The sequence below is a fragment of the Erpetoichthys calabaricus genome, chromosome 5 (genome assembly GCF_900747795.2).
Source record: "Erpetoichthys calabaricus chromosome 5, fErpCal1.3, whole genome shotgun sequence".
NCBI lineage: Eukaryota > Metazoa > Chordata > Cladistia > Polypteriformes > Polypteridae > Erpetoichthys > Erpetoichthys calabaricus.
Window position 1 is genome coordinate 251,536,668 of NC_041398.2, and position 13,392 is coordinate 251,550,059.

General features: G+C 52.6%; 2 protein-coding genes across 2 annotated transcripts in view; one reads left to right on the forward strand and one right to left on the reverse strand.

Annotated features, from left to right (window-relative positions):
* The window catches only part of galnt7 (UDP-N-acetyl-alpha-D-galactosamine: polypeptide N-acetylgalactosaminyltransferase 7), a 29,686-nt gene extending 20,344 nt beyond the window's left edge, over positions 1 to 9,342 (forward strand). The window contains 6 exon segments of the mRNA XM_028791166.2: positions 310 to 427; positions 725 to 847; positions 2,207 to 2,425; positions 4,075 to 4,173; positions 5,826 to 5,954; positions 8,692 to 9,342. Coding sequence (XP_028646999.2) covers positions 310 to 427; positions 725 to 847; positions 2,207 to 2,425; positions 4,075 to 4,173; positions 5,826 to 5,954; positions 8,692 to 8,829 — 826 coding nt within the window. The 3' untranslated portion in view covers positions 8,830 to 9,342.
* A 615-nt stretch (positions 9,343 to 9,957) lies between these two features.
* hmgb2a (high mobility group box 2a) lies at positions 9,958 to 12,047 on the reverse strand. The gene is made up of 5 exons (XM_028791145.2): positions 11,996 to 12,047; positions 11,194 to 11,357; positions 10,867 to 11,012; positions 10,616 to 10,790; positions 9,958 to 10,532 (listed from the first exon to the last, which is right to left on the reverse strand). Exons 2-5 carry the CDS (start codon positions 11,341 to 11,343, stop codon positions 10,359 to 10,361), a joined length of 645 nt encoding a protein of 214 aa, XP_028646978.1. The 5' UTR covers positions 11,344 to 11,357; positions 11,996 to 12,047; the 3' UTR covers positions 9,958 to 10,358.
* Between the last annotated feature and the right edge of the window lie 1,345 nt (positions 12,048 to 13,392).

Here is a 13,392-nt window from a genome sequence, read left to right on the forward strand (position 1 = left end):
GAGACTTACTAAAACCGAGCCCTACCGGTAATGAGCCAGCCGGCCGGCCGGGGTGGAGGCCGCCTCTCTGCCGCTCTGCATGTCCTCTCGCATGACGGGACCCCCCTGCCCTTACTAACCACCCTACCACTAACTGCCTGCTCTGCCCCGCCTGTGGGGGACGCCTGCTCACACTTTGCCTGTCCTGTCTTGTCTCTCTTTCCAGAAGGGGGCGCCTGAACTCCCCCGCAGGCGGAAGGTGGCAGAGGGCCAGATACCCCCACTCGTCTTCTGGCCCCTACACCCTGCTGAAATGCCCTCTTTCCTCAGGTCCCCGGCCATGGCGGGTGGCTTGTTTGCCATCGAGAGAGACTTCTTCTTTGAGCTGAAACTCTACGACCCGGGCCTGCAGATCTGGGGTGGAGAAAACTTTGAAATCTCCTACAAGGTGGGTAAACTGGTGGCACTGGGCAGAGAGCCGGGCGACCTGGAGGGCTCTTAGATGATGAAAATGTCTGGTCATGGAAAATGGGGCTGTGAAACAGGGGGAGGAGGAATAAGGACACTGACTGTGTGTGTATGTGTGGGTGGGAAGGGTGCCATCTGTCCAGTGTATATATAGCGCCTTTCACACTTGCCTAGAAGGCTGTCATCTAAGTGCCTTTTGCTCCTGTGGTGCCCCACACCTGTCAAATCTTGTCACTTCATGCCCTGTTAAAGTCACTTTTCCTCTTTGTTCATGCAGATCTGGCAGTGTGGTGGGCAGCTGCTCTTCGTGCCCTGCTCCCGAGTGGGCCACATATACCGTCTGCAAGGGTGGCAAGGCAATCCCCCTCCAGCTCACGTGGGCTCCTCCCCGACCTTAAAGGTGAGTGATACACCATGGGCAGCAAACTGGCCTGGAGGGGCACTAGGGTGGGCTCTTTGGGTTTTGACTTTCGGAGGACCCCCACACAGGCTGACTAGCCTCAGGGGCAGCACTCCTTGTTTTCAGTGGGTGGAGCTCCCAAGGGGTCACCATGACATCATCCCTTTCGAGTCGTGCTGGGGGAGTGCGAGCCTCACATGTCCGGAGTTCACTTCGGTTTGTCGTGGAACTAAACTGCTCTGCTTGGTCGGGTTTTGTTTCTGTGGTTGAATTTCGGATTTCGGATTGGACCGGCTACCCGTCTGAGGCAAACCCTTCTGTCCTGCTTTGCCATTTTTGCTCTTCCTTAATAACTGAATAAGTTCACCAAAAGAGAAGGAAGATTGTTTTGCGTTTGTCCTTTAAAGCCAGAGGTTTACTGTCTCTCCTCTCCCATTTTAGAATATTCCCTTTTTTTAAATTGATTTGTTGTTACTTTGGGACAGTCGCTTCAGTTTTGGGCCTGTGTGGGCCTGATGGCCTACCTCTAGAGTTTGGGACCTGGCTGCCTGGGATCAGGTCTGTTCTGGGCACACTGGCGAGGTCCTGGGCCTGGTGTGGCCATTTTTTGTGTCCTGTCTTTCCGCCATCTTGAGTCCCTGTGCTCCCTCTCCCTGATTGTTGACCTCACACCTCCTGTGACGTTTATAGGGGGGTCTCCTTCGGCTGCCTTCTGCCAGTGGTGACTCTCATGAGCCTTTTTTCGTACCCCGTGGTTTTATAACGTTGATTTATTTTTCTTGTAATTTCTGGACTAGTCCTCCGAGGAGGTCTGCCCTCTCACACACGTGAGCCCCCTGCAGTCGTGTCCCTTAAATGTCACTTATTTTCACGGTTGCTCTGTCGGGACTTTAGGAAACTCTCATTCTCTTGGTTGTGTCCCAAGGTCCCCAGTTGTGCCTCAGTGTCCCGTTGTCCTCGTCATCTTCCGTTGCTCTTAAAAGCTCCTCAGGTCCATCAGTGATTTCCTGCTCTTGTTGGGTTACTTGCACATCCCCGTCTAAATCCCCTCATTGTGACAGAATCATCTCTGAGGGTCTCACCCCAGGGGTCGCTCCTGTCTCTCGTATTTCAGGTCTCTCTTTTGGGGACAGAGACGCCTCCATCTCCTTGAGCTCACGGGACAGGTAAGCGGTGTGTAAAATGAGTAACGTCGATGGCAGGTGCCGCTGGACCCGTGAGGGCACAACTGAAGACTGGTAAACAGTAACCCTCCCAAGTGTGGTGGTGATGAGCTCTCCATGAGTGTGGGCCACGGGCTGGGGGGCCTGGACGCTTGAGTCCCGTGCTAACGCCGCCTTCCTCTCCATCTCTTGACAGAACTACGTTCGGGTTGTGGAGGTCTGGTGGGACGACTACAAGGACTACTTCTACGCGAGTCGGCCAGAAACGAAAGCTCTCGCCTACGGGGATATTTCTGAGCTGAAGACGTTCCGTGAGGAGCACAACTGCAAGAGCTTCAAGTGGTTCATGGAGGAGATCGCCTACGACGTCCCGCTGCACTACCCGCTGCCACCGAGAAACGTCGACTGGGGAGAGGTGGGTGGGGGTGGGTCCCCCCTCTATTGTGACAGCTTAGCATCGGGATGTTAGGTGCGGCTCCACCCCCAGGCCCATGCCGAAGGGCTGCTGCTCCCTGATTGGTTCAAATTTCAGCCCAAACCCTGCTTGACCCCTTTAGTAGCTGGACCACCCACTGCACTCCCCTCAAGTGCCAGGGCCATGAAGTGATGACCTTCTTGTCCACAGAATCCAGCTAGTGGTGGTCCTCAAAAAAATGAGACCCCTGAGAGCCCAGTTTGGGCCGAGTGTTTTGTGGTAATGAAGTCGGTGAGCTGAGGAGCCCCCCCTTACACAAGTGAGTGACACAAGTGGCTGTCTGTCCGAGGGGGTGGCGCAAGGGGACAGCCACACAGCACCAGCCATTGCCTTGAATGAGAGACACCAGCCCACCATGCCGGCCCCAAACAAGTCACCCAAGTTGATTGCTGTGAGAAAGTATGTGCCCCCCTAGATTGCTGTGAGAAAGTATGTGCCCCCCTACATCTCCTCTGGTTTGGACTTTTTTACTCCATAAATGACCTCACACCTTTGGCCAGAATGCCTTGTCAGAGAAAGGGACTCCGAGGGGACACAGCAAACAGATTTTCCATCTTGATATTCTTTATTCAAGTTCTCCAACGCCCATGTGAAAAAGTAAGTGCCCCCATAGCTTTAACACTTGGTTGCAGCAACTAAACGCTTCTTGTAATTTGACGTCCGCCTGTCCCATCGCCGTTTTAGTCGATTCTTCTCTGAACACATCGGTAGTTTGGTAAAGAAGTCAGGACTTTGACAAGACCCCCTAAAACTTCTGAGCCATTCAGTCGGCGGTCGGGTCACACACTAACGACTGGGCCTTAAGAACTGTCTGTCACGGGCACAACTCGTGGCTCCTTCAGCCCTGGCAAGTCTGCCAAAGCCACCCCACCTGATGGCAGGCCTGTTGGCCTTGAATGTCCCTGAACGCCAGGCCCAGTGGGCTCTTGTGTCATTCCACAAACCTTCAGGATCTTCTGGTCTCTCTTAGATTTGGTTTCTCTCTCATTGTGGGGTCCGGGCCATGAGGCCTGCAGCTCTCTTGATGTTCTTCTGAGCTCGTCGTGTGCCCCTCGAAGGAGATGTCACCAGGCTCTTGGGGTCATTAGGCAGGCTGGCCTGTTCCAGATGGTCTCTATGTGAAGATAGTGGCTGTCGCTGTGGAGCTCTCATGGCTCAGTGGGGAGTTTCAATGACGTTTCTTTGATGGAGGTCTGGTGTTCCAGTGGTGACCACTTCACTGTCCTACTGGGGGTCCGTGTGTTTACTCGGCAGAGTCTGTTTATCGGTGAACTTTGAGTTCTGAAGGGTGCAGTGCAGGACTGGGCAGCAGTTTGGATTTCGCTGCCTTTCTGTAACATTTTGTTTTACCTAAAGAGCTGAAGTCAGCATTTGGACAAATAGGATGGCAACTGTGGGGGGCTCCAGTAGTTCTTACTGGCACTCCACATGTCGGGTAAGCCCACTCAGATATTGGCACCGAAATGAAAGGGAGGCGAGTGAGGACTAATCAGCACCATGCCACCCTGTCGCCCACTCGGCCTCATCCTGCCTGAACCCCGGGGGTCACTGGTGAGGGGGACATGAATGACCTGTGTCTCCTTTTCCAGGTTCGGGGATTTGAAACCAATTACTGCATCGACAGCATGGGACGCACCAACGGTGGACATCTGGAGATGGGGCCTTGTCACCGGATGGGAGGAAACCAGGTAAGGACAGCTGGCCACCGTCACCTTCGGGGACATCCGGGTGTCATCAGCCTGCCCTGTGTTATGGGGGCGGGGGGGGGGGCAGGCCAGGTGCCCACCTAAAGTATTTAGGTTGTTACTTCAAGTATATTTGGAACAAAGAAGGGCAAACTCCTCGGTGACAAGTGGCCCTAGGTGGGGGAGGGGGTGTAGGACTTGTAGCAGTGCCCCTCCAGGAATGGTGACTGAGTGTAGAGGCTCTTGGTGGACTGGCAGTGCCAAGTCGGACCCTGTGGTGTCACAGTCCAGGTTTTGTTCCCACCTTGTGCTTCAGTTCACCTTCAGTTCCCCAGCTCAGGAAATGGACATCTGGACGAAGTTGTGGACAGTTGCTCAAGTCGGCCCCCTGACCCCTCAATCCCATCTCACCCCCTTGTTGGTGCCACCCCTGTTAGTGTCAAATGGGATCTGTGTTCCTGGCCCGAGGTGCACATACTGCTACCCAGCCAGGTCTGGTGCCCCAGTGTTGGTCACCCAGTCCCCGAGCCTCACACACTGTGGCCACCCAGATGGGACAGTCACACGGCTGAATCAAAGCAGGATGCCCATGTGACATCACAGCGTGCAGACATAACAGTAGAACAGTGCTGCCAATGTGAGTGGCACCAAGCACCTGGGAGACTCAGGCTACCACTTATATATGTGGTGTGGCAGCCTTACCCAATAGAAACGCTGGCATACAGTCCAGGCCCCACCCCTCCAGGCCTGAACCAATGAAAGGTAGAGCTCCACTTGTGGCATCCCCAGTGCCATCTCCAGCTCTGCTTGCTTGTACTGTTGCCAGCTGGCACACCATCCTTTCAGATGCATTTCTTCCTGGCACCTCTGCTGGCATTGCATTGGTTTCCCTGGCACAGAATTAATTAGTTTTCATGAACTGCTTTTATAAAGTGCTTTACATCAACAGTAGGGGGATGATGAGACGATAGCCATTGTTGTGCCAATCTGCTGCCCACACATCAGCGCTTAACTGGTGAAGGGGCAAGAGGGATAGTTAGGGGACAAAAACAGACGAGGCGGTGGTGGGCACTTTAGATAAAACATCAGGGGATTTCCTCCTCTTTTCAAAGGATGCCCAGGGGTCTTTAATGACCGCAGACAGCCAGGACCTCCGTTTTGTGTCTCATCTGGGGGACGGTGGCAATGGGCTCAGCACACAGACCCCGGGGTAGGCGCCCCCTGCTGGCCCCCCCAGTGCCAACCCAAGCTTTTCCCAGCAGGCCTTGGATCCCAGTACTGTCAGTCGGGTGGGCTACCTGTTTGGCCGCTGGCCTGGTGTATATGTGAGTGACACCGACGCAGCCTTGTGAGGACGTGGTGTGTGTGACGGGCTGCATGGTGCCCGAGTGGGCCGAGTGACTCCAAACGCACAGTCAGACGTCTTTGTCAGTGCTGATGAGCAGAGGGCTGCCAGTGTCACCCCCAGCTGTCAACCTCGGGGACGCACCTCCTCTTTGGGCACTAAGACCCCGCTGTCCCCACACTGAGGTGTCTGAAGGTCGGAGTTTGCCAACGACCCCGAGCCCCCCGGGATTTGATTCACTTGCCATCGAACTTCAGGTGTCCCTCGTGTGACGCGCTCAGTGACGTGTCCTGTTGTGTCCAACCTGCAGCTCTTCAGACTCAACGAAGCCAACCAGCTGATGCAGTACGACCAGTGCCTGACCCGGCGGGCCGACGACTCCAAGGTCATCATCGCCCACTGCAAGCTGGACGAGTACAAAGAGTGGAAATACTTCAAGGTGGGAGCGCCTCGGGGTGGGCAAGGTGGGCTTTGTAGTCATGGGTTTACTGGGCAGTGTGGGGACCACCCGGGGCCTCGTGTCCAGGTGGGGCTCCGTTGGCCTTCACTGATGGTGGTGTAATTGGGTAATTGGTTGCCTTTTTCTTGTTCTCATTTTGCATTTTGAAAAGTAAAGCAGTGTGAGAAAGTAAGTGCACCCCATACCCTCCTCTTCATCACACGTCACAGTCTGATCTTCATTCCGAGGTGATGACATCACATTACCATCATTTAAATAAACACACGCAAGTGGTGCGTGGAGGAGGAGGTGCACCCCAACCTTCATCAGCACCCCAAACAGGAATCAGGTGTAAGTGATTGTCCTTAGAGGGGGTCTCGTGTGAACCTGCCATATTTCACCCTCGTTTACTTTACTCTGAAGCGTCTTCCCACCACGATGTCTAGGCCCGCATTGCCAGTCACCACTTTACCACTTTGGCTGGTGGGCCAGGCTGCCCTACAGAGTTCAGAGCACAAGACCCCCAGAATGTCCTCCGGTAGCTCCTGTCGCCATTGATGTCAAAGTGCACGAGATGGCACAACTGAGGTCGACGTGGGAGGTATGCCAGGAGGGGACCAGGAAGAACATCGGGGCCTTTAAGCTAAAGTGGTCTCGAGACCACCCAGGCGGAGGGCAGGGGGCATTCGATGAAGTGCTTATGAAGTGGACACTCGCGTTTGTCAATTAACGTTCAGTCAGACCCACCAACGCCAAGCATTTCTTGTTAACTCAAGATGGACTTGGCAAGTCCAACTTGATATGTGGCCCCCCCACAACTGTGAAGTGAATGTGGCGCCAGGGGTCTCATGGGACCTCCGATGGTCTTTAAAGAGAAGCACACGGCGTCCTCTTCAACTGTCGACGTGAAAACGAAACAAAGGGAGCGTGAGACGCTGCGGGCCGATCTGCGGCCCACCGACGTCCGAGAGCAGGGGGGTTTGGGATCGGGGTGGGTGGGTGGGGTGTGTTGCGTAAGGAACCATTCACGGAGCGATTGTGTTGAATTGCCCAGTTTGACTGTAAATGCACTGCGACCACCGTGGCCTCTAGGGGGCACTGCAGCACCCCAATCACAACTCCACCCTCAACGAGGGTAATGGCAGCGATGGCCTCCTCCACCGGTCGCTGACTAAGGGGCTCGCTTTGAGACCCACACCAGGACTAACAGCAGTGCTTGATGCAAGACCCCATGGAGCACTTCCTGGCAGACCCCTGGGACCACAGCCCTCCTATTGTGACATGGGTGACAATACTGGCGCCCTCCAGACTGAATGCCGCTATGCCCCTCGCAGGCAGACCCCACTCAGTCCCGGCATCCACGTCCCACCAGGCTGGTCGATGCTACAGCATTGTCTCGTGTCCGTGTCCTGTCACGACAGGGGGAGGTGTCTGCTCCACCAGTGTCCCCCTTTGCTTATGGCCTCCTGGCCAGGTAAGGGAGCAGGGACACCCGTTGGTCCCTCCAATACTGAAGGCCACATAATCCCCAAGTACGCGGCACACTGATGCCCGCCTGATGTGTCCTGCCTGCAGCTCTTTCGCAGCCCCCCAGCTCGGTGCAGAGGGTCTCCTCGTTAGGACTGACTGGCTGTTTGAAGGTCACATGACTCTCCTTTACGTTTTCCCACCAGGTTACCCTCTCAGTGCAGCAGTCGGTGGTCTCGCTTCACTTCTCACGACTTCTCCCCTTTTCCACTTTGTGACATTTTGTAACAAACACGTAAAGTTGGTGGAAAAGCGAATCGAGTGACACGCGGCAGAGCGTCTGTCTGAGGTTTGGTACCTCGTGAAGTCACTGTCACACGGGACCCTCACTGGCCTCGGTGACCAAGCAGCTCAGCTACGCCCCCAACCAGGGTCCAGCTTAGCTTTGGGGGCTACTTGAGCCTTGCAGGGCCCACCAGGTGTTGTTCAGTAGACCACGGGGGGCCTGGAGGATAATGTGAGACCATCGGGCAGAGAACTAGAGCCCAACAACATGACCTACAAATACCAGTAAATAAGGAGAAAGGGGGGGGTTCTGGAATAGCTGGAGGGGCTGTGGGGGGATTTGAAACATGACGGGCATGACACCCCCCCCCCCCCCCCCCCAAAAGCACACAACAGAAGGAATTCGTACATGGAGTGGGAAAGAGTTGTGTGTAACCCGGCAGCTAGTGGTGCCAAGGGGGCAGGAATGGCATCTTTTGTCGAGTAGCATGCTCCGTTCCTTTATCTGTAACCCCAAGTGAAGACCACCCCACTTCCTGTGTCCACTTCATCACGGGGCTATCCCTGGGTATGCTGGATGCCATCTTAACAAACCTCCTGCAGGAGTGACCCTTTTTTTTTTTTTGGGATGCTGTGCCTCTGGGGGTCTCTTCTGGTAGTTTAGTGATCCTCAGGTCGCCCCCACTCAATGCTGATGGGTTTCTCTCTCCTGTTTGTATGTTTAGTTTCTGCTAATCCCTCAGGACTAATGAAGTTTCTATAGAACTGAACCTGTCCTGGGGTGCACTTACTTTTTCACACAACTCCATGTCATTTATGGCACAGTTTCCTATTTGTTCTGCTCCTTTAGTTAATTTTTCTTATTCGAGTACAGCGAGCAGATCAGACAAACGGTGAAAGTTTAAAAGCTGCAGCGCAGTCTGTGTGCCCACCCCCATCGCCGCTAAAGGTGGTCCTCACTAACTGTCCCTCCTCTCCTCCACAGGACTTGCACAGGTTCACCTACATGCCCACCAGCCAGTGTTTGGACCGCTCGGAGGTCCTGCACCAGGTGTTCATTGCGGACTGCGCCACCAGCAAAAGCACCCAGAAGTGGGAGATGAACAACATCCTGGCCGTCTAAGGGTGGGTGACCTCGAGGACCCCGGTGCCCCGTTGAGCTGCTGCCCACTTGTACAAATGTAAATAGCCTTCGAATCGAATGAAGGAGAGAACTGCGAGAGCACACCATTTCCAAACTGTTTACAGATGTTTGTTAATTTCCCCTCCTTTAAGGTCTTAATGGGGTTTCATTTTCTTTTAGGCTGGGGGTGTCTAGAGGGGTTTCAGGGTTTAGAGGGGAAATTTTTGCTCAGGGGGTCCGAAAAGCATGTTGCTTTGTTCAAGTGGTGTAGAAAGAGTGGGTGTTGCAATAAACCCCAAAAAGACACACAAGCAGCAGTCGACGTTGTGCCCACGGGGAGGGGGCACAGGGCTGCCAGCCCACCCGTTGTGTGTTTTCAAGTCCCAGAGAACTTTTGACCTGCAGTGACACTTCATTGTGGTATTTTCTTTGAGAGAAAGCACTACCACTGTTGCTAATGCTGTGCATTTTGTTTAAAGTAAAAGTCAAACTGACTAGGAGGTGAAATATAAAGTAGGGGGGTAAAAACAAACCCTGCACCCACCCGAAAGCCAAGTCAGCGCTTTGGTTTAATTGCATCTTCAAAAGGTCCCTTGACAAGGATGAGAAGCTTTCAAGCATGGCTTTACTGGTTAGGGTGGGCACCTACTGGGATTTGAATTGACGAGCTATGCATCACGTTGAAGTATGCAACCTTTTCTACAAGTCCAACAAATAAATGTCTGTCCGTCTGTAAGTGTAACTGGGGCTCAGAGGGAAATCATTGGTGTGTACACTCCATCCACTCTTCAATGACAAATAAAATTTTAATTTCTTACACCAGATGTCACCCTTCATTGGACCAACTGTGTCTACTCACCTGTGTCTCCCACAAACCCAGGCCAGTACAAGGCCCACGGTGGTAGTGGCATTAAGGCTTTAGACTCCAAATGCCACAGTGTGACCCTGCAGCAACTCACCTGGCCAAGCTTCTACCTCAGCAACCAGAAACTCAAAAATATTACAAGTGTCGTCCCAATGTACACTCCCCCACCCAAGGGACAGCCAGCTGCTGCCATTTCTCTCAGATGTACCCACTTGCACGGCTGCCATAGGCGATGGTAAGTAGCAGGGACAGCTCAGACCGAATGAGACTTTATACAAAATTTTATTATAAAAAAAAAAATTGTGATCTACACATGAAGTTAGAACAATACTTAACAAAAATTTTTTTAATTTGCCTTCTGCTGTATGTACTACTAAACTACCACATCACAGCAAGTTTTAAAAGTGGAAGAGGCCATGAAAATATATATATATATACCTGGAAAAGGGCACACCCTAGTAGAAAAGCAGTGCTTTCATCGTATTCAGCTACTACTTACATAAAAAACAAAAGAACATGACCCTATCATGGATTACAGCTATACACATCTCTGTACATTTGCTTTAAAAACACAACCATTGCTAACATTAAGCTGCAAACGAGTTCACATTCCGATTCTGTAAATAAATTCCAGCTTAAAGTCTTCATACTTAAAAACAGCACATCACTCATCATCTTCCTCCTCCTCGTCGTCTTCCTCATCTTCCTCGTCCTCTTCATCCTCCTCATCTTCATCGTCCTCATCCTCGGGTTCGGCCTTCTTTTTGGACGCAGTTGGCCTGCCGGGTCCCTTCTTCCCAACATCTGTCTTTCCCTTGGCACGATAGGCCGCGACATCCTAAAAGGCAGGACGGATTAAAAGGTCTCCGATCACACTCGGCCTCCTGGGGCACCGAGCGCCCAGCCGGCACCGGCCCTTACCTTGTTGTACTTCTCCTTTAGCTTGGCAGCCTTCTGCTCAAAGGGCACTTTATCCTTGGCCGACTGTTTGGCCCACATCTCGCCCAGCTTCTTGGCCACATCGCCGATAGAAATGCCAGGATGATCCCCCTTTATCTTTGGACGGTGCTCCGAGCAAAACAGGAAGAAGGCGGACCTGCGAGCGAACACAAAACCGGTTAAGCGACCACAGCGTGGCCCAAGGCGGACTAGGCACGAGAACGGGCACTTACGGAGGGCGCTTGGGGGCGTTGGGGTCCTTCTTTTTCTTGCCCTTCTCTCCCTTGGGCGGGATATAATTCTTCATCTCGCGCTCGTAGCGGGACTTGTCGTTCTTGGCCAGCTCCTCGAACTTGGACTTCTCTTTGGCCGACATGGTCTGCAAACACACAAATCCTTCAGCGCTCGCATGACGGTCGCCCTTCACCTCCGGAGACGCGGGCTAAGCATGGCGCGCCAATCAGAAAGCGCGCGCGCGCCCTCGCCCTGCGTACACGGAAGTGCGCCGCTCTCCTCGTCCCGCCCCCACCCCCTCCGGTCCCTTCACTTCCCCCACTCACCCGCCACCTTTCTGAGCACTTCTTGGAGAACTCCGAGAAATTGACCGCCGTGTCCGGGTGCTTCTTCTTGTGCTCCTCTCTGCACGTTTGTACGAAATAAGCATACGAGGACATCTTGCCCTTTGGCTTATTCGGATCGCCCTTTCCCATCTTTCACTCGATATCTAGAACAAATATTTAAAAATTATGCCGTTAAAATAAATTGAAAAAGTTCCTAACCAGTGCGACAGTCGTAAAGCACAAGACACGAGTTAGCGCGAGGCCCGAGCTGTGGATCCCCTCCGGGGCGCGCTCCACTCCATTTTGTTTCCCGCCTAAACTTCACGGCCCTAAAGAAGCGGCTGGAAAGTGAACTTCGGGACCGAGCGCCCCTCAAACAAACCAAAACGAGCAGCGCAGGCACCGACGAGGTGATCATCAACGCCAATCGTGCGCTTGTAAAGAGAAAAGTTACCCCGGCCAGAAGTAGAATGAACCGGGCTCGAGGAGGTTACGTTGGAAAAACATCACGTTAACCCCGTTACGCACTTTTAAAAAGAACAGCCGAGTTGGCGAGCTCAGGTTGTGCACTCTATTAACGCGGTACCGCCTGGCTATTACGGAAACAATTTTATTCACGACATTCTTACAATTATGTTTCCAAATAAAAACTTTTACACTAACCGTAAATAAGGCAATTCAAATACATATTCGTATATACATTCGTACCCATAAAATCAAGCTTATTTGTCGGCCATTCCTCGATACCAAATTAAAAATAATTTTGTCAACAAAATCCGCCACCGTACACGAGCACACTTACCTTCCAGACCCTACTATCGTAACTGCTGCTGCCTTAGACTGCTCTCTTCCTCTTTACACGCACTATTTTTTCAGTATACCCACAGGTTTAACAACCTTGATAAACGTATTCCAGTCCCCGCCCGTCAACGTTCCTATTGGTTACCAGAAGCCTTTCAAATTCGAAATCGCGCTACTTACAAACAGGCCTGCAACTCTCATTGGCCACTGTGCCGTTTCCGGCCGCCACGGCTCCCAGCAGCAAGGTTGTATGCCACACCTCGTCTTTGTAACTGCACAGCCGAGCGTACTGGAGGGCGACTGTGATTGGTCTTTGTTGGGGGTTTAAATTTGGCGGGACGAACGCCATTGGTGAGCGGAGTCAGTGCACCTTGTGATTGGTCACTTAGCCACTTGCGTCTTTTAAACCCTGCAAGAGTGGAAAAAAAAAAAAAATAAATGTAAAATCGGAAACCGCGAACAAAGGAGAAACCTACGGGAACGCTTCCCAGCCGCTCAGGTATAACAAGCAAAAGAAGGGACTGTAAATAAAATGCTCGGCGCTTCCGAGTGTCTTGTCGCTAAACTGTGCTGTCAAACTTGTTTTCGTGTGGTTGCTGCTCGTCGTGTTACCGCGTTGTCCACGGATCTTGTGCGCCCAGCCTCATCGCGCTCATTCTCGGAGATGTTGCCGCCTCTTCGGGAGGACAAATGGCAGGGGTGTGGGGGTGCGCTCGGTCGACTTTTCTTTATTTCTACTTTGTACCACCTGCTTTATCGGCCGGAGTTTCAACGATGTGCTCGTTTTTATTTGGACACGAAGTCCGTGCGTTCGTTTGGCTTATAAACCACATAGATAATGGAGGTGCCGGGTGGACTCGTAAAGTAATAAGTGAGGGGTCGGTGGGCAGCAATTTGCTACGCAGACATCCCTTGGGTGTGCCCGCAATCGGCCTTCTTCAAACGTGATGGCAGCCGCTAGACAGGCCTGTCCGCAGTCGAGCCCGTATTGTTAAGCCACACGGCTACTTTCACTGTGATGCACGGCCATCAGCGTTAAGTGTGCTTGAGATTTCATTTATACCCAAACGGGGGGCATTTTCGCTGTCGGTCAGTATTCTAATTTAATGTGTGTACGTTTCTAGGTAAGGTCGCGCTGCATTTTGAGTTTGGCCACTTAGACTCTTCTCCACGTTTGCTATTTCTGTTACATTCACGGCCTCTGCCATCTTAACGACAAGTGAAGGTGGCTTTTGTGTTCCGAGTGAGTGACCAGGTGACAAAAATGCCTGTCCCAGCTTTGTGCATCATAACCCTACAATTGAGAACAGCTTGTAGGTCTAATTTGTTGTGCTCTGTCCCACTGTGGCATTCAAGCAGGCCTTTCAAGTAACCTGCCTATGAGTAACCTCCTCCTAG

Coding starts and splice junctions, on each gene's coding strand:
- hmgb2a (XM_028791145.2), bottom strand. CDS start 11,343: ATGGGAAAGGGCGATCCGAATAAGCCAAAGGGCAAGATGTCCTCGTAT. Junction 11,013..11,193: donor AGTGCTCAGAAAGGTGGCGG/GTGAGTGGGGGA, acceptor GTGTGTTTGCAG/ACCATGTCGGCCAAAGAGAA. Junction 10,533..10,615: donor TAAAGGAGAAGTACAACAAG/GTAAGGGCCGGT, acceptor CCTGCCTTTTAG/GATGTCGCGGCCTATCGTGC.